General features: G+C 41.5%; 2 protein-coding genes and 1 long non-coding RNA gene across 10 annotated transcripts in view; 1 reads left to right on the top strand and 2 right to left on the bottom strand.

The window, feature by feature from the left end:
* gramd4a (GRAM domain containing 4a) overlaps window positions 1-446 on the bottom strand; it is a 35027-nt gene extending 34581 nt beyond the window's left edge. The window contains exon 1 of the mRNA XM_016664787.1: window positions 54-446. Within this exon, the coding sequence (XP_016520273.1) occupies window positions 54-82 (29 nt within the window). The 5' untranslated portion in view covers window positions 83-446. The remainder of the gene's footprint in view (window positions 1-53) is intronic.
* A 5718-nt stretch (window positions 447-6164) lies between these two features.
* On the top strand, window positions 6165-17481 carry LOC103155935 (uncharacterized). Its single transcript, XR_478085.2, has 4 exons — window positions 6165-6583; window positions 6795-6851; window positions 11824-11983; window positions 17399-17481. It is a non-coding gene; the product is annotated as an uncharacterized LOC103155935 (long non-coding RNA).
* Window positions 6899-20279, bottom strand: part of celsr1a (cadherin EGF LAG seven-pass G-type receptor 1a) — an 82508-nt gene continuing 69127 nt past the window's right edge. For 4 of the 8 annotated variants that reach the window (XM_016663637.1, XM_016663644.1, XM_016663652.1 and 1 more), the window contains 19 exons: window positions 20214-20279; window positions 19927-20136; window positions 19213-19396; window positions 18962-19105; window positions 18697-18880; window positions 17874-18044; window positions 17663-17789; window positions 17369-17569; window positions 14453-14627; window positions 13876-13988; window positions 13489-13568; window positions 13287-13413; window positions 13043-13168; window positions 12810-12946; window positions 11234-11331; window positions 10990-11130; window positions 9871-10146; window positions 9409-9790; window positions 6899-8238 (listed from right to left, as the gene is read on the bottom strand). The exon at window positions 20214-20279 is cut by the window's right edge and continues 29 nt beyond it. In XM_016663637.1, coding sequence (XP_016519123.1) covers window positions 8211-8238; window positions 9409-9790; window positions 9871-10146; window positions 10990-11130; window positions 11234-11331; window positions 12810-12946; window positions 13043-13168; window positions 13287-13413; window positions 13489-13568; window positions 13876-13988; window positions 14453-14627; window positions 17369-17569; window positions 17663-17789; window positions 17874-18044; window positions 18697-18880; window positions 18962-19105; window positions 19213-19396; window positions 19927-20136; window positions 20214-20279 — 2970 coding nt within the window. In that variant the 3' untranslated portion in view covers window positions 6899-8210. Of the gene's footprint in view, window positions 8272-9408; window positions 9791-9870; window positions 10147-10989; window positions 11131-11233; window positions 11332-12809; window positions 12947-13042; window positions 13169-13286; window positions 13414-13488; window positions 13569-13875; window positions 13989-14452; window positions 14628-17368; window positions 17570-17662; window positions 17790-17873; window positions 18045-18696; window positions 18881-18961; window positions 19106-19212; window positions 19397-19926; window positions 20137-20213 lie in introns of all 8 variants that reach the window. The other 4 variants (XM_016663648.1, XM_016663658.1, XM_007577854.2 and 1 more) reach the window with 2 other exon arrangements.

Below are 20279 nucleotides of genomic sequence, written 5' to 3'. Positions count from 1 at the left end.
TTTTTAAGCAAACTGGCTGTAGTGTCGCAGAGAGGTAAAATATATTTCCTTACCCAGCACGTAAATCGTAGCAAAGTTTCATGAACACTGAGATTCCCTCCGGTTCTGCTTTTATCCTTCCGTACACCTGCTGCTGCTCCAAATTAGCGTCTGTCTCTCAGCCTCACGACGACGACTGCTTTCTAGGTCCCTCCATCCCTGCAATGTCCGCCGCGCTCTCCGTTCAGTACCGTCCAAACGACTGTATCCTCCTCAGCTTGTTGCGGCTAGACGGACAGGCTGGTCATTAAAACTGAAGAAATACTTCAATTTTTTCAAAAATACCAGTTGCGCCCTTCTCCTGCGCGGGGAGCACCGTTGAGACCCGCTGCTTACTGAGACAAGCCGTGCCCTACTCTTTCTGGTTGATATCACAGAAACAAGCGGGGAGCTGGGCCGAGGAAATATCGTCAGTGCCGTTTTCTTAAAGGGGCCGCAGCTTATTTACGGGCGCTTCGGAGACGACAGGATGTGAGCAGCGTTAGCTCTCTTTAGCACCACCTTGTGATCGCTATTGTCATTTTCCTCAATCATAAAACAGGTGGTTAAGCAGAGGACTGCGATTAAACACTCGAAAGTCATTTTAAAAAAGCACGTAATTACTATGATGATTATCCCAGGATATGTTTTTGGTAGCAGGTCCCTTTTTAGTCTTCGGGAATCCATATTTACGTATTTACAGCATTAAATACATAAAGAACCGTATTTTTAATAATTTGGCATTAGAACCACCTTAGATTGGGCCAAACAAATGGATTAAATGTAAATTTACTTGAGCGCAAGTAGCCTTGTTTTTATCTGTAGTCCCTCTTACCGACATGAATACTAATCCGGCATATATACTACACCTACAAAATATACAGGTTTAAAGTTGTATGCTAGGAAATTACAATAAAGTGGAATGCCTTTTCAATAATATAATTTCGAGTTGGTATAAAATTCAAATGCCCTTTTCAAGACTGTACAACATAAACCGCCAGTTATTCTCTTAAAACCTCAAACCAAATTGCCCCAGATTAATTATGTCTACTGAAAGTAATCTAATAGCAGTGCTTTTACATAACTTCTTATTCTCACTTTCATTCAACTTATTTTATACAAACAAATTCAAACCTTGCCAACATCCAGGCTATAAATGTAGCCAAATTCCCTTTTCCGCCAGTGTTCTTTGCTATACTAACCTTTGCGTGCTGGTTACGCCACGTTGTGTGATCTTCCGTGTGTTCTTCATGCGGCAGAATCCAAGGTAGATGTCCTACCGCTGACGTAATTACTCTGTTGTTCCTAGAAAAAGCATAAATCAGCCTGTTTTTGAGGCCAACCGAGCAAGCATGACACTGTGCTTTGACAGAAGGACGAGTCGGAGGAGGAGAAACAGTAGTCAACTGACCCCTGACCCCTGAGATGAGACTACAGATTAGGGGAAGGTAAGCACAAGTGCTTTCTGTGTCTGCTGTAAGACTATCAATGAGCTCAGTAAGGATCACCCGAGTCCTGTGCTATCTAGAGTTTTCGCCCAGTTCTCCTGCAGCGACTCCTCTAAAACTTTAAACATACTGAAAGCTAGTCTACGCATCACATAAAGAACAAACATTCATGTTCAGCACGGCTAACTTTTTCATTTAAACCAGTAAAACAGATGGCTCCATGTGTGTATGTTTGGTCCGCTGACAGCTGGAGAGATAGTGCGCATTGAGATTAGCTCCGCATTTGTGCATAGACAAATTTTAGAGGCAAAGTGATAGAGGATTTTGTTTGCTCTGATCCTGAAGGCGGGTGGTAACAAGAAAGCGAATCGTATTTTAGATGTTTTTTTTTGTTTTTTTTTTATGTTTTGGGATTTTGAGTTATCTGGTCTTTTTCAGGATCTAAAAGCAGTTAAGCCTGTAAAGGAGACAATACATGTCACTGGAGTTTGGTTGTTTATAACATACATGTGTGTATTAACACAGAGCCAAAGAGGACAGACATCAGAAATGTCTCTTTTTTTTTTGCCATCCGTCTATTTTCGAAGGATTATATGATAATTTCCAATTAAGTTAAAGTCCATATTTTGCAGTGGGAGATATTATTCACCCAAGTGGAAAATACTGAATATCAACATTTCTTTCAGTACTGTCAGAAAGATATTGGAAAAGAATATCTTGTTTGGAAAGGATTGCCAAGAAACAGCATGTTCGTTCTAAAAGGAATTTAGTGGCATTGCTTATGCTCACAGTTGGCTTATGTTTGTTCAGTTGGCTTGAATAAAACATAAGACTTCAAAAAAAATGTCTTTTGGACAATATGACCGAAGAAGAGTTGTTTGTTCATACTCCACAGTGCCGTGCAATTACTTTCCACTTCGTTTCAATTAAAATTAAAAAATACTTTATCTATCCCAAAGGGAAATCAAATGTTCTCGTAACCATGTCCTCCATGTATCTTCAAAGAGTCGCCGTTAGTGGTGATGCTGTGGACAGGAAGGATCTGGAATAGTATAGAAATGAATTGTGAGGAAGGCTCTGACTGAAGACACTGTTGCTGTATGACAGCCTACTACTTGCCAATATGTGGGCAACAGAAATGATATTTCACAGTAGCATGTGTTGGATGATACCATCAGTTGTTGGCAAACATTGCTAATACACCTCATTTGCTTTTTCTGCTTCTCTTTAAATCTCCATATGACTGTATGGTCATATGGAGAGAGAGAGATGTTGGAGTAGGGGATGTCATCCTTTGCCCATTATGACTGCTGAAAGAAATGGCTTGAACTTCCACCTTCTCTCTTTCCTTTGTATCTTTTGGCATTGTTTGCATGGTTCCATGTTCCTGTGGTCTTAAACCAAACTAAACCAAAGTTTGTCTTTTTTGTAGCCATAGAACGTAGACACCTTCCAGTCATTGAATTGAACATAAACCCATGCATACACCAAGGTGTTCGGCAGTCAAATGTTCAACCAGTGTTGATGTTCCCAAATAAAGCAGCAAATGTACAACAAAATGGCCAAACAAGAAAAGAGTCTACGTGTTGTAAAGGCCCAATCAAAGTCCAAATCTGACCTTGACTTAAAATGCCGGGATGGGACTGGAAGAGAGGTTTGCTTATACCAGCAATGTTTTAAAGAACATCTGGCCAAAACTTGAAGTATTTGTTTAACTATTTTCCAAATATTTATTTCACTTTACTAAAACAATCTGTTCTGTTTGTTTGGAAATGAATGTAGGAGGTCAGATTAGATGATGTTGACAGTAAACTCTAAGATAATTCCCAATACTCAGTTGAGATTATCTTGGATTTATTTCTTGTAGATAACCCATCCGACATCTCTTAAGTATTTGACTCCCTATGGAATCAGTTATGAATTCTTGTTATGTGCCCTTGTTAAAACCCCAAACAATCACCCAAACCATCTTTGTTTGAACATGTTACTTTTTTAAAATCTGACTAAATCCGACTGTATGTCGCCTGATTTTGTGCTTTTCAGGAGATCTTTAGCAGCTACAATCCTAGCCATGATCAGTAAATACACCAAACGGGATTGGGCACCAAACGAGGGGACTAATGCATCTAGATTGGATTTCCTCTATTCATTCAAACACACACAGAGAAAGAAACTACTACTGCTGCTGCTGAGGTTTTCCCAAATCCTCCCTCTGTGCTCATTTACAAACTCTATAATAAACCTCTTAATCCAAAACCAGCACATTTTCTGGCAGGTTGCACAACCACGCAAGTCTTACGCAACTGCCAGAGCCTCCAGAGTCAATTATAGAACAGTTGGGAGGAAGAGGAAAATGCGGATGGATGACGAGGCTGCTGACGAAAATCCCACGTTGATAAGATGGTTGATAAAATGCTAACATGTTGAAATGTGGTTTTGATTAAAAAGTATAAATAACAAGACGAGAAATCCACGATATGTTGCTGAAACCAACACTGTAGGGGTGGATTTCTTTTTCTTTTTATGCCGGTTTTGGAGCTTTGATATTATTTGAAAGTAACTTCTGCTTACTTTCCCGGCAACAATGCACATGTTGCACAAGTCTGAGCAGACAGAATTGGGAAGTGGTAATTTAAAGGTCAGAGGAGACACCCAACTGGCTGAAGATGAAACAAAATTTGGGTTTACCATACTACTACATCTACTTTGACTTGATGAACCCAAATTAGTCACGTCTCGTCTTGCCAGCTTGTTGATGTACAACCATTCCTGGATTGCAGATCTGCGAGACACTCCTAAAAAATGTCTGGAAGAAGTCCATCTTGGCTTGTAACAAGGTAGAAATGGTTTAATTAAAACCTTTATGTCAATTGATGAATATAATCAAGATTTGCTGTTGCCCTTTTAATAAAAAGGGTGAGCGAAAACATCACGCTAGGACTTCTTTAGATTTTTTTGGTTATTCCATAAGATTTCTATCCAAAAAAGGAAACCTTTCTTAACCATTAGCTATCTACCATTGTTTCACTTGGTTCCATTTGCTGAGAAGCTGAAAAGTTCTCAGTTTTGAAGTTTGAAAATGAACAAGAAAGTCCATAAAAGTGAGGGGTTTCTCACCAGGATCCTACCTGGCATTGAAAACTGCTTATTTGCACGTTGACAAGACTAGATGATAGATACTGGATGTTTGATAGAAAGGGAAACAGTTCACGCCTAAACTACAGGCGTGAACAGGAGACCAAAATCACATTTCTACAGATCATTGTCTATTCGGATTTAAATAATCAAAGGAACTACCTCAACCTTTTGTTAGGTTCTACAAAATGTAATTGGTTTTTCTAACCCTATCTTGAATAGGTGTTGTACTTTCGTTAGATGAACAATCTACTGTCATGGCCTAAAGATTTGGCACAATTGGGTAGGTAAGTGGCTTTAACATTTTTGGACTTCTCTTTTATGGGTATATGGTATATTGAAAATCAATTAAAAACCTCGCAGATAGTATTATCTAAAAATCACTCTATTTCTGTGAATATTCCCCCGGATTCAAAACTTCTGGCAAATACCTCCAACATACTGGATGGAAAACAAATGGGCAAATTTCACTTAATAACAACTCATTGTTGTGTTTTAATCTTTCTGGCATTAGTGACCTTTCTTGAACAGTAACTTGACAGGATTTTCTTAGCACCTAATTCAAAAACTGTAACAATTTTTGAATTAGTGTTACCGTGTGACACCACCACCAAAATAGGCCAGAATCCAAACCAATGATTTCTCATATTAAACAGAAGGGTGATTAACTTCTAAAGGCATCAAGAATATCCTTGATGCCTTTCTGAGACGGAAGTTGGTACTTGCCACAAGGCTGTTGTCCGCCTCTGGAACGCCCACCTACTGCGAATAATGAGCAAGTTCCGCACGGGTGCCAACACAGTTTCATAGCCCAACACTCAGAGACGGACTTCATAGTTATATAGTCATTATTTTGTAAGTTTTCTTCACTACTGACTTTCCAGATTTAGATAAGGAAGGTAAAAGTTTGCATGATGGTTGATGAAATTTGCTGAAGCACATCTTTTAAACAGCAACAGTATTTGCTATGGTCCATACAGGCAGTTGCCCAGGGTGACATTGGAAAGGAGGTTAACACAAGCACAAGGTGGAAGAATGAGTCAGTGGAGAATGAGATTTTTAAAAAATGGTTATAACTGATCGTTTCTGACCAATTGGTGTACTTCTGTAGTTAGTACCGAGAGCATTTCACAGAGTATCTGTCTCATACTATACAGTCACGACATAGTGATAGATTTAACAAAATATATAAATGTATAAAAGAACAGGTTTTAAATAAAAGTTAGATACTCTAGAGTTAAACGTGACTACACTGCAGTTATACTGTTTTAGCAGTGGCAGAAGGAAGAATTAACCCAAGGGGCCATCCATGCATTAGCCACCATTGCATTGAAGAATTTATGTCTTTATATGTTTTGTTTTTATGTACGGCAATTGTCAAATAAACCCCGTAAAGGCAAAAGAAGAAGAAGTAAAAAAACAAAATACTACAACAGATCCCGTAACAGCGCTTTCGGCATTGTAGTTGTGAGTAGACATTTTTCTACCACCAGATGGCAGCATTGCACCAGTAAACCGCCGTCCTCGTGCGGTCGTGCTCTGGACCACACTCCAGGTTGATATCAGTAGCTCTGGCGCACGTGAATAATTTAGCTTGTTTGACCGTGATAGGACAGAGATAAAGAAAAACAACAGGGTCGGTTTGATAGCCCTCTGAGAGCAGCAACATCGTTCATACAGTGTCTCAGGTGTCAAGGAAGTTTATGGAAGTCGATACATTACATTATCACAAAATGTCATCCTCCTTACCTAACTATGCGCAAACTGCCAACAAGTTTTAAGGCCGTTACAGCTAATCGAGCCACATATTATGACAAAGTGGCTCTTGTAGTGTCAAACACGTCATACTGTGTTTGACACTACAAATGAGGACCGACTACAGCTGGCATAACAACTAACCTCCTAACCGACTGGTGAAATTTGATTCTGCCGTCTAACGTTTCACTCAGCTTGCTCTCACATTTAGCAAGCAGTACCCACGGGTAAGCCGTCCAAGAGTTTATGTAGCCAACTTTGACGAGACCTTTTTCACGGAAACTGTAAAATGCTTGACTGTGTGACTACAGAGCTGAACTAAACCATAGAAGAAAAATATTGCTTGTTTAGTAGGCATAAATAAATCTGAAGCAAAATCTGAAGTCAAGGTCTTCCTCGCCAAAATGTGCTCATGTTTACCTCTTTTACTCTTCACAGCGGCCATGTTTCATTCCACCCGACGGACGAAAGCAGGAACGAGAAAGTTAAAAATTGGTAAGGACGTTTTTAATTTTACAATCACAATCATCTGTTGTTGTTTCTTTTTTCCTCCAGTGTTTAAAAACATGAAAAAAATAAATATACATCATTTTACAAAACAATCTCCAGTGTTTCGGATCATACAAAAGCAAAAGGACAACAGCAGTGTAAAACATTAGGAGTGTGAGCTGCAAAAAGGCGAGCGGTAAACTGGCTGGACGCGTCGCCCCGTGTTTAGCTGCGAAATACGTTGAGATTTAGGTCGCTTTATTTTGAAAGAAAAAAACAAACAAACAAAAAAAAGGGATATCAATTTATTAAAAGTTGATGAATACGAGGCGGTGCGTGGTGTGGAGGTAGAGCAAGCCGCCAGATATCTACTAGTCCTTGCTGGGATGGTTGAATCTGATGTAAATAAAGGCCACTAGTTCTGGGAAAACTTTTTTTTTTTTTTTTTTTTTTTTTTTTTTTTAAGATGATGCGTATAAAAGATTTGATTTCTTTTTGGAATGAAATGGACAAAAACCTGAAGCGACGGGATCCTTAACGATGTTTTGTTACTGTGGCTCGTAACTTTGGTAACGAGGAGCTTGTGTCGTTGATCGATCAAATGGGGAAGGTCCCAACAGATGGCAGGTTTCTGCTTAGTTGTAAAAAAAAAATAAAATAATAATAATATTTCTCCACTGCTTTCTCAGCCAGGCTACATCTTACTACACCATGAAAGCCTATAAGGTGTGAGTGAATAAGGCCTCTGTCCTACATAAAGGCACAATCAAACAGTCTTCCCAATATTTTTCAAGGCATTCTTTTTTTCTTTTTTAGTTTACAAACTTGTTCTCTGCTTCAGCTGAAATAGAAAATACATTATTTATTCTTCTTCACTTAAAAAACAATATCTACACAGTAATTACACTCTAAATACACCGCACCGAGAGGTTTCTGTAGAAACCTCCGAGCTGAAATGAAAACAGTTCTCGGTGCGCACGTCCTCCGCCGTTGGACTTAGCGGTCTGCTTGTGACGCTCGAAGAGGCTGTAGTCTTTGAAATCCTTTTTTGGACTACACATGTACCAGCTTGAGATCACTTATCGAATGTTCTCAGGCAGATATTAGAATCGGTCCTGGAGAGTCTTCAGCTCGTCGTAAGGCCTTCGTTTTAGTCGTTTTTGGCACACGGTTCTCCGGTGAAGCATTCCCTTTTTTCGTTCTCGCATCCTTGTCTCTGCCGTCCCAGGTAGTCCTAAAGTCTGCCGTTAATACTGCTCGCTAAAACATGACAGGGGGTGTGTGGACCTTTACCAAAGTTCTACCCCCTCCGTGTTCATCTCACTTTCATTTCTTCTTCACTTCCCCACTGACTGGCTCCTCCTCTCACAAGGGTGGGCTGGTCTGGAATTGCCTGACGGGTCAGATTGAAGTCTCGTTACTGCCACTGGTGAAGGAGGGAAAAGGTTGGTGGGGGAAGAGAGAAGGGATGCAGGGAGGAAGTGTGCAGGGAGAGAGGAGAGAACATGCAAGGTGAAAATGGATGCAGGGATGCAGGAGTTGCAGCGGCTGAGCAGGATGGGTGCGTCATTTCATGCTAAACGGTGCCATTTTGTTAGATTACAACCACAAGTTTCGACGTTTTTTTTTCTGGGATTTCATGCGACAGACTGGTAGACTCGGTTTGATTGTGGGACAAAGTTGCAACATTTGTTACATTTTCAGCAGGTGCAGGTCGCTTTCACACCGCTCTGTGTCAAAACATTCAATCCCTATCAAAAACCTGTTCACCCGCTCGCCTGTGGTGGCGCTGCACCAAGAAACACTGAAGGAAACAACATGAAAACCTCAGAAGAAGTCATGAGTGCAACTTCCTTCTTCACGAAAAGTGAACAAATATGGAGTGGCGTCGGATTTTAGCGGATGTAGGATTTGTCTTTTGTAAAAGACCACGAGCCATTACTTGCGCATTTATTTTGGTTGTCTTTACCCAGAATGCCCTGCACTGTCGTCTGCTTCTTGGTTATGGAGCGGTCTCCGGTCCACTTGCATTCATATAGAATTCAAACCACACCAAGCGGACGAGTTCACTTCAGCTGAACCAATACCTTGGTTTTTAGGCGAACCAGAGTTTGCTTTTTTTGTCCAAATCCCCAGTCGCACTGAACTTTCTAGGCAATTGAGTTACAGTTCAATTAAAGTGGACTAAACACGGTTGCTGTGAATGCACTCTTGTTTGCTGTGTCCACTACTTTTCTGATCATGATTATGCGCAACCTTCGGTTGGTCCATCTCATAAAATCCCAAGAAAATAAAGCTTGTGGTTGTAATAGCATCATGTGAAAATGTCAGGGTTATGTAAACAAGGTGCTGCAATTAACATTTTCTCTCTTATTTAACAAAAGGCAAATTACACTAAGACAAATGGCAAGCCCTTCCATTAGAAGCCTTTTACAGCATCATTCATTCCCTAAGTTTAATGAATGAGTCAACTTCATAATTACTACTACTACTTATGCCTTGTAACTCGTGCAAAGAGGCCAATGTCCAACCATGTTGCTACATGCGCGACATTTTGTCTTACTCTGAGTCGGAGTCGTTTCCTCCGTTCACCGTCCCCGACTTTAAGTGCATTGCCACTCCGCCGTTGGTCTCCCGGTAAATGCCCCCCGGTGGCGGCGCGACGGTAATCTGAGGACGGGGCGCGACAGGCGGCTTCACCAGAGAGCCATGGTCGTGGTTTCCGAGGCGACCCCCTCCGTCGGTAGAGGCCTGCGACGACGGCCTGGACGTAGGGGTTATGATGTTGACGGACGACGGAGGCGGGGCGGATGTGTGGTTGTTGTTGATGGGCGGAGGAGAGGTGATGGTCAGGGAGTTGTAGTCGCTCAGCTTCTCCCTTAGACGATTCTTCATATTCTTGTCCGTCAGCGGAGGAGGGTAGCTGATTTTGTTCTTTAAGATGCCTGACCAGGAGGAGCGATGGGGTAAGAGGGGCTTCAGGCCAAACCGTCTACAGTTTTCACAGGTCAGTTCCTTCCCTTACCTTTCCTCTGCTCTGGCTGGTGGTTGCTGTTGCTGTTGCTGATGGGTTGGCTGGGAGGCGGCGCGTCTTTGGCGTTTCCGGGCGCCGGCTTGTCTTTCTCCGGTGGAGCTTCCCTCTCTCTCTCACCGACGTGGTTGAGTTTATTTTCCGGATGCATTTCCACGTTGACCTTGGTCTCCACCCTGAGCCGGTCTGTCACACTCAGGTCCTCGCTGTCACTGGCTGTGGTGCCATCTGTTGGCCAGTAAGGTCTCACGTGGTTGGACACAGAGTCACCTAAGAAAAACCAAAAGAGATGAGCAGAAAATAAGCCAAGTTAAAGTAACTCTTAAAAAGCTTAAGTTTAACAAGCAAAAAAAAAATCTGTTAGCTAAAATGCTATGTTAGCATGTTTTCTCTCTACAGAGATTTTGATCATTTTTGAAGCTGTAGTTTGATGTCAATCATTTATGTGCGGACAAAACTTATAAGGAAAGATTATTATTCAGAAAAGTAAATTTCGCATCTTTTTTGAAAGTCATAAAATGTGTTTCAGCTGCTTTCTGTGGCGTTCAAACCTCCTTAGCTGCGTTTCCACTGGAAATGTACGCAAAACTGTTCTGCTGTTGTCGAAAAAAAAACATAATTTCACGATCCTCCTACGACTTCCTGTCATCTTCTTCTTCTTTTCCGCCATTAGTAACATCTGGCTGTGAAAAACGTTTTCCATTGCAGTTTTGGAAACACACTAATTTCGTTAGTGCCGAAAAATTTGCCTCAATGTGAATTTTTTTCAAAATTGACGTGTTTCAATTAGGCAAATTCATTTTCGTAGTTACTTTTGACAAAAATGACTTAGGTCATTATTTTAGGAAGTTTGGTATTGCATTAGAATATCCTCATAAAGCTAACACACACATCAGTAATATAAAACAAAAAATGCAATCCATTAAGATTTATTACAAACAAATAGATATATTTAATGATTTTGTTCATTGTTGATGGATATGGTTTACAAATACTGCCAACATTAAGCAACCACACTTTGTCTCTCCACGTTTCTGTTTTAAATTTTTTTTTTTTTTTCTTGGTTCCATGTGATATTTTGATAACTTTCAGTGGAACCGGCCTGATGGGTACCTTTTGGAGTGCTGTGAAGGGGCCTCTCGTTGTTCCATTTAGGCTTGACATCCACATCGTCGTCTTCGCTGTCAGAGGAGTGGGAGGAGGCATAGGAGGAGCTGTGCTCATCCACAGACAACTCACTGTCTGAGTCAGAGTCTGCTGGGAAACCAGGCAGGAAGGGATATGACAAACTTCTTTCACTAAAATCCTGAGATAAAGGTGCCAAAACATAAAAAATAAATAAATAAATCCCCCTCACCGTCTCCTTTGGTGCCATTTCGGTGGAAGAGAGGTCCATCCAGATCTGTGTGTCCTTTAGCTGTTCCTGAGGAGCTGGGCTTCTGACCCGACTCTTCCCTATGAGGATCCAGATGGATAAGGAAGGCAGACGAGGCAGGAGGTAACAGCAGGGTGGAAAGTAGAGGTACACAAGTATTTGTAGGAGACGGAGAGAGGGGAAGTACAGCGTTATTGGAAGTTAATTCGAGCCTCGACTTGTAGTTGTCGTCAACTAGCGTTCAAGGGCTGAGACATCAGACGTCTCTCGTTACAAAACATCTGCCCCTGTTGTTTGCTTTGACAGAGCTAAAATGAAGAAGTCGTTAAAGAGTCCCCGGGTCAGGTGAAAGTAAATATGCTGCCACCTTAAACATTTGTAGAAATAAAATACTGCCACCGATGGAGGATTTATGGGTAACTCCTAAACCACGACAGGCGCTATTTTTACGCTAAGCAACCGGCTTGAGCTTTTTCGGCTCATAAATTAGGGTTAGATTCCATCACCTGTTGATTGTAAATTACAAGCCGACGAGTCAGAGAAAGTCATTATTGTCTTTTTGTTCTCGCTAGCTGCAGCCGTTTGCTCCAGGATTGAGAAATTTGCTGGAGGGAAAATCTGCTACCGGAGACTCTGAGCTGTCTGAGGGGCTGATCTGAGAGAAGCTTCTGGACTTGCAAACAGCTCCAGGGAGGAAATGGAAATGTCTACATCACATTCCCACCTACATAGGTACAGTCCGTTTCTTCTCTCCGTTGCTTTTTCAATTTCTGCTCTCTCTGCTTCACATCCCATTCCAAATGGGAATGGGAAATTAAAGCAGCCGATTCATGCTAGCTGTATTATAAAACCAACACAGCTAGCATGAATCAGAAAAGGCTATGCTACTAATGCTAAACCCACATAAAGATTTTAGTTTTTAATTATTGTGAGATACAACATCTCTGTCCATGCAAATGTAGCAGCATCTACATTTGGAAAATTATACTATTACTTTAAAAGTAAGTTTCACAAAACTGTCAAACTCTAACAAAAACAGTAATAAAGAATGCTAACATTTGCGACAAGTTAATGTTAAGTTTTTGGGATAAGACAGCACCACAAATGGCAATAATTTACAAAAATAGTAACTGGACGCAGTCGTGTGTCTGTGTCTGTGTGTCTGTGTGTGTGTATGCACGTGTGTGTGTTTATTTATTTTTTGCCAAATATGTTTTATTAAGAATGGAAATTCTGTCCTTTGGGTGTGGAGATGAAATAAGCCACAAGCCATGCAATAGCAAATTTCAGCATGGTCATTCAACGCAGGTGTCATCACACAACAGTGAGAGAAACAGAAAAAAAAAGAGAGAAACCTTCAATAGTAAGGAAAATGTGACTAAATAGAAGTGCGGATAAAGCAGATAAACATGAATAAATGACAAACTAAGGCCAAGGACTTAGTGTGCATTAGTAAGTGTGAGACATTGAACGTTTCGTCAAAAACTGGAATAGAGACAAAAAAAAAAAGCAGTGCAGGACTCTAGTGAAAGCAGCCATGCAGTCAGTGGGCGTGTACCTGAGTGCGTAAGCCAGGTAGCTGCTGCTGCGGCTCTTGCCTGACCTGAGCGTACTGTCCAGGGAGACGTTGGACTCGCCGATGGCTGTGCGATACAGAGGCCCGTCTTCTACGTATGTGTTGCAGTTCAGAGACCGCTGAGAAAAAAAACAATAAAAGTAGATTAATTTTTAAGATTTTTTTTTTTTTTTGCTGATTGTACAAGATTTCTTAAAGATAATAAATCCACTTACAGTGAGTAAGGAGGCCCTCGTGGTGCTGGAGTCGTCCTGTACTGTCTTTTTACCTGTGAAGACGTTCTTGAGGTTTTTCCTCGCCTCTTTGTTGAAGATCACATGGAAGAAGAAGATGAAGACTCCCTGTTGAAAAAGCAAAAATATTGCTATGACAAAAGGCCATCGCTAATCATGAAGATGAATTTTAGATAATATCTTTATGAATTCATTTTTGGATTAAGGCGCCACATGGGGTTTTTACCTGCAAGCAGCTGAAGATGGCAAACAGGTAGTGGAAAGTCATTACGTCGCTGTTGACCGCCATGAGACCGAGCAGCCAGGTGGCGCTGATGAGCAGCAGGAGGAGGAAGGCCATACGCAGTGCAGGACTGAGTTGACATCAGTAAATAGAGTTACAAGAATGTTATGACATGTGGGTATACGAATGTGACAGAGACACTTACATAGCTCCTGACTTCTCCACAACCTTCTGCCTGCGACCACAGGAAGCCTTCGCTGCTAAAATGAAGATCACTATGTTCACCTTTAGTAGCAGCAAGAAAAAAAAAAAAGAACAGTTAATATTTTTCTTTTAATTTACTGTAGATTTAGAATGTATATTCTGGGTGCATTTTGAGACATCATCAATAACCTTAACAAGGGAAGAGAAATTAAAACATTCTCTGATGATGGGGTTCTTTTGGTTTAGCTTAAAAACAGGAAAATCTGCTGGATGTTATTGCACTCACTTCAGTGCGTTTATACATCGTGTGATAAAATAGCTCCTTTTACCAGAGGTCTGATAAAAGGAGTTATTATCATGATAAAACTGCGAGATGATGTGGACGTACGAGAACAACCACAAAGATGGGTCCTGCGAAGCTCCAGATGAGCGTGTCGTGCACAGAGAGCCAGCAGAAATCTGGATTTCCATAACCCTGAGGATCGAGGCCGACTGCCAAACCTACACACGCACACACACACACATACACACACACACGCAGACAAATGAATCATTTTTCAAAAATCAAAACGTTTGTGAAGTTCTCCTTTCGGTATTGCTCTCAGTGAATTGTTCTGAGATTTAGATTTACAGTGAGTTTTCACATATTGTAGCATTGCAGATATCGCTATGCTAACAACAAGGCAACTAAATATATGCTAAGCAGCTAATTAGCTAAACCAATGACTCAACTGCCAAAACCTGTAGCTAGTACTAGCATTATTTTATTCTATGCTTGGTTATATTAGTTAAAATAAAGTGTGCAAGATTTTAACTAACAGAAGGAAGATTTTAGAGGAAAGATTTAATGTGCTGCTGGAATAAGCAAAGAAATGATTAAAAGGCTTTTTATACATCTTCAAGATTGAAGCTAGTAATTGTTGAGGGCGTTGCCTCTAAATGCAGCCATCGGCCTCGTTTCTCACCGGTGATGATGGCCGGTATGCCCCAGCCGATGGCGTAGTAGAACCGCATGTGGCCGTGGTTGATGTTCCGTAGCTCGGTCAGCATGCGGTAGATGTGCAGTCCCTCCACAAACATCCAGGCGAACGTGCACATGTAGAAATAGTGGAGGAGGATGGCTATCACCGTACACACAAACTGGCAGGAGAAGGGGTCAGGCAGAAAAGAAAAAAACAACAGAAAGGGAGAGTTAGTAAAGAGATTCTTCAAACTTTGCAACAACTTTGTAATATTCTATCTTAATAACTTCCAAATCCTAATTCCAGCCTTTGACATCTCACCAAATTGGATCTGGGATCATTACAAATATCCCTAAAATGATTTGGATTTGCTCCTCTGCAACTAGGTAGTCTCTCCATTTCTTTTTTTATTTTTACTCCCAACTTAATCATCAGTTGCCACGTTATAGGAATGCGGTACGTCAGTGAATATCCGAGCGGTTGCCATATAGTTTAGCTAGACGAGTGTGCAGAGATCAGAGAGAAAGAAAGGAAAAAAAGTTCCTCTGACAGATCTATAAATTTAGCAGCACACAGCCTCGGGCACGAACTGACAGCATTCCAATGGTCAGATCTGTGTGCTCATGCACAACATGCATGACTTCCACTAAATGTGAAAAATGAAGAGATTAAAGTTTCTAAGTTTTTAGCTGAATTACAAAATTGTGGAGATAGCATGTAAACTCGAAGTCCTGACAAAACCAAACAAAAAACTTGGGGAATTTTAGAAAAGAATTATGTGTTTAGTTAATCCAGTGGCTTTAACTATATGTGTAATTGTTGATCCTGCTGCATTAGTCTGCAGAGGTAGATAAGCTTTATGGCTTCTAGAACTTAAAGTGCTAGGCAAAGAATAAAAAAGTCAGTCAGAATAATCGTCATATGAGAAGAGCATATTTTGCTATTCAGAATGATGTTTCTAAAAATGGTAAATATTCTCCATTTTGAAGCAATTGTCGATGCCATTGGAAATATCTGACGTATTTGAAACGGTAACCAATGATAAAGGATTAAATGTGACACCAAATGATAAGATTTTAGGCATCTGATTTAGCCAGACTAGCCAAAGCAGACAGGTTTGTTTCACTGTGGCATGTGGCTTAAAAGAAAACTTATTTTTTACTTTTTCAGAGTTTATTGAAGGTTTCTCCAAGCCACTTTTCAAAATGGGAAAGACAAGACAATTAAAAGGTTTACAAGTGTAATTATGGAGAAAATAAAAAAGGTAGACAAGGACCCAAGTTTATCTTGCAGCCATAACCAGAATGGTAAGGGAAATAAAAATCCATCTAAGTTCACTGTTTGGAAACTTGGTGTCACCAAACAACCACTGGATACAGTTGTTTGCCTATGGAGGAATTTTTCTTCCATAACCCAAGAGCACACGTTTTCATTATGAAAGCAGGACTCCATGTCTTTCTTCTCAAAACGTGTAACGCTTGTACTCAAAACTTCTCCTCGCACTCACACTTAGTCTCTGCTTGGACTCTCTGCTCGCTTTTGAAAACTCCTTTAGGCCCAGTCGCCTAGCAACCTCTCAACCAATAAAATGAATGTGGTGTACTGGGTGCGTTTGTTTCATTCTAGTGGGTGTACCTGTGTGGCTACTATCGATTGTAGGAATCTGTGTCACCCACTGGATGTAGGCAGAAACAACAACATCAGCCTTCTGCTCCGTAGTACGCTAAACATCTGCCAGCAATGTGCTACCAATCGCTAATGGCTACTGATCTTAGGCAGGATTTTGTTCACCCAACCAAAGACAACATTGTCACGACATAATATCTATCTATAAGTTTTGAGTACAATCATTAAAAGTTTTGAGAACAAAAAGAGATGAAATCCTGCTTTCAGACTGAAAATGTGTACTCTTGGATTAAGGCAGAAAAATTCCTCCATATTTTCCATATATTTTCAATATTTTCCAAAAAATATGGAAAATATTCCCAAGAAACGGCCCATTTGTCCTACAATCACAGACATAAATGTGCTAAGTTTTGCATGTATGCTTTGATTGTGGGTTTCAACAACAACCACGCCAGCTTGGCCTCGAGAATGAAGAATAATTACATGGGAAATCACCTCATACCCAATGTTAAATACTGTGGAGGATATGTCACAATGTGGGACTAGGAACCGTGTTGGACTGTGTGACTCTGAAATACAAAAAGATTTAATGAAAATCTGGCAGCTCTACCAGAAAACTGAAAATGATTTATCATGGGATCTGTAGGCAGGATAACAATTTGAAACATTTGGCCAAATCAACACAGACATGATTCAACAGACTACAGAAATCCTGACGAAGGGAGTTAAGAAGATAGTTCAAAGTGAATGATGATGAATGTACTCAAATGAAGTTGCCTAGATTCTCCCACACAAGAGTGGAGAGCAATGCACATTATTCCTTTAAGCCTGTCCTTTGATGCAAACCCAGATTTTCTAAGACCACAACTGCTTACATTTAACACCAGAATGACTCAGTACTTGTATTTCTGCACTGTAGACATGTAAAAGATGTATCCAGTTAAAACCAAAAGGATTTTTTGGGAAATCTTTGCCAGGACCTTCCACCCTAAGGCCTTTGGAGACAGGTACCAGCATGCCCACCACTGGTGTGTGTGTATGTGCTTGACTTGAAAGACACCTCCTCAATGCTCAGCTGTGCATAAATGTGTGTGTGAATAGATAATAAATGATGCCCTTAAATCAATATGTGGAATGACCGTCAGAGGTTGCCTAAATAGTATAATTTGCACTGATAAACACGCACAATTTCCCATCGTATCCCAATAAAATCCATTGACATCGGTGGTTATAAGGCAACAGAATCTGAGAACCTTCAAAGGCCGTAGCACGTGTAAACGAAACTTTGCTGACCATGTTGTCCGTCTGATTGATGCCGAGTAGGAAGACCAGCTCGCAGAAGAAGAGCGTCGCCACCAGGTTCCTGTGGATGGCGTGCAGGTTGGAGCGCAGCCGGTGCAGGAGGCACAACAGGACGAAGGTGAGGAGGAGGAGGAACAGAGAGACAGACACCGTGGCGTAAGTGACAATCTTCAGCGGGAGGACATCGCCGTGCTGCGTTGGAGGAGAATTCAAAGATGTCAGAATTCAAAGACACGGTGGAAACGTGTCGAGCTGCGTGGTTGGGATGGAACTTCGTGACTCTACCTCTCTCTTCGAAATGTCCATCAGCACAGCGAAGCTGGTCATGTGGTTGCACTGGCAGCTGATGTGGCTGTTGTTCCGGTTGAGCACTTCGCAGCCTCTGGAGGACCAACCGCCTTTGTTTCCGTTCCTAAAGGTATCAACGGACAGATTTTATGTGAAAGCTCTTCAGAACATTTCAGCCACTCGACAGTGATATGCGGGTGTAACTCACGAGGAGGAGGAGTGGTCCCAGAAAACGCAGACGGGTTTTGTCCGCTCCTCCGTCTCCAGTAGGGTGTACTCCAAGGTGATGGGAGGGTCCAAGACGGGAGGAAGGGGTGGACCCTCGCTGTGGACAGTGGCGCTCACGATTGCTGTGTTGATCACTGGACGGTTGGGGAGCCTTAAAGGAATGGCATAGTTACAAGTATTATTGAAACAGTTGGTGTTTTTGCAGTTTTTTTCTTCTTTAGACAACTACTACTACTGCTGTAGTTGGTGTGCATTGAGTTATCCGCTGGTGATCAAAACTCCAGGCTTTCCTATCAGTAAATGCACCGTACCCAAGCAGCACCAGCTCAAGCTAGCACCACACTCTTTGGTGTGGATGTTGTCACTGAGTTATAAAGAGATTTCAGTAATGGTTGTGAAAAAGCAGGATTGTATGTCATTTGTAGCTATCTTGGAAACGTTTGTAAAATTAGTCGTAACTTCAGTAAACAACAGAAAGACTTACTGCAGAAAGTTGCTTTTTTTAACCTCTTTGTATTAGAAAATTGTTGGCAACAATTTTGGTAACTTCAGAGTTGAGCTAATTCTTAACTAATACAGAAGGAGAAGGATGTTTTAGTACTGCTAGCTATGCTAATCACCACTCGATGTTTAGAATTTCATCAACGCAATTATTTTCTATCTGAAGATAACCTGAGAACTTTGGTTTACCATGAATATTTTCTTTGACATTGTGTTTTAGATATAACCCCCACAAACATTTAGCTTGAGTCAGACTCAGGTGAAATCATGTTCTTTTTTCTCCTAGGTTTTACAAACTGTACCTCAGAATCCTCCTGTCAGAATCGTATCTTTCCGGGAGGAGCTGGCCCAGCGACTTGTACACGATGACCACGGCAACCGGCTTAGGTGCAGGCGGTTCAAGGTGGCGCCGTTTCCTGTCAGACACCGTGTGCTCCTCTTCCTCGGGATGATCGGTCTGGGTCGGAGGTTCTGGAGTTGGCTCCTCTGCGTGTGAAAGAAGAGAGATGAAAGATGAGAATTAAAATAAAAGTGGAGGAGCTGTTCTGATTTAGATGATGCAGTTACCTTTGTGGACACGATCTCGCAAGTTAAAAAGTGGAAAGTGGACAGAAGACCCGAGTTCTCTGGGGTAGGACTCTTGGATGTCCTTAAAGCGAGGTAACGTCGCCTTCTCTGGGTCTGACACATCCAAGTAGTCCACAGTAAGGACTGTGGAGCAGAAAAAAAAGAGAATGGGTAGGAAAATAAGCCGAGGATAAGAAAACATGACACGTGTGCGAACATGTGTACAATCTGACCACGGTTCCAGCACTCACTCATGTTTTCAGTGACAATGGTGAAGGGTTTGAGGTAGGTCTTCCTGACGTTTTGGGCCAATGTGTTGGCATAGTCCTCAAAGTTGCGAAGCAGGTGTGCGGTGCCGCCTTCTGTCCTCTGGATTTGCTCCCAGTGGTCTTTGGTGCCGGGGTCCAGAATGGCACTGCCAGCTCGCACCAAGTTCTGAACAAAACAAAAGAGAAAAATAATAAGATAGAGATGGACATTCAGGTGAGGTTAATGGTTGTGTGTGTAGCTCCATAACTCGACACATACGCAGCACCAGAATCACCGCGTTTTGATTGGATGAAGGGGCTCACCCAGAGTGTTATTAATGCAAAAACTGCCACTGTTTTCATTGAATATTACTCCCATATGTTGTCAGAGTACATTAAGTTTGGGCCTTCTAGCAAACAGAAAAATTGATTTGCTGTGAAAGAAAGGTGTAAAAAAAAACACCATGTCAGCTGTTAACTACAGTGAAGGATCTGTTTCTTCCAAAAGTCCTGGAAGACTGGGAAGTGTGTGTTTTATGAATTCTTCCCAACACTGAGACACATTAAATTAGCCTCCGGCGGCAGGTAAATTTAATACGGAGGCTCATTCCTAGATCTTAATTAGCTCCAGGTTTTACATTTGAATAAATTCCCAGAAACATTTAACAGAAGGCTACATAGACGACAACAAAACAAGAAGACTCTTGTCTTTTGCACCTCGTTGAACTCTGCGTCCTTCATGGCGGTCAGATCGAAGCCGGACTGCTGGCTCTCGTACTTCAGCACGTGGTTCAGCAGCTGGGAGGCCATCTTGACGTCGTTGCCGTAGAAGTGCGACTTCCTGTTCGTGGCGCTGTGCAGCAAGCGCACGATGGTCTTGGACTGCTCGCTGTTCATCTGGGAGCTGTTGCGGCGCAGCTCCTCGTTCTGGAGTAGCAGGCGTGTGAAATACATTCAAAAACTTGAGTTTTAAACTTCTTGTTTCGTCGGAGAGTGGCACTCACCATTTTCTTCAAATTGGAGAACGTTGCTGTGGTGCAGTTGAAAAGTTCAGGAGACAACCAGCCCTT

Source organism: Poecilia formosa, unplaced genomic scaffold (genome assembly GCF_000485575.1).
Source record: "Poecilia formosa unplaced genomic scaffold, Poecilia_formosa-5.1.2 Scaffold9, whole genome shotgun sequence".
NCBI classification, from domain to species: domain Eukaryota; kingdom Metazoa; phylum Chordata; class Actinopteri; order Cyprinodontiformes; family Poeciliidae; genus Poecilia; species Poecilia formosa.
This window is presented reverse-complemented; position numbering and strand designations above follow the sequence as displayed.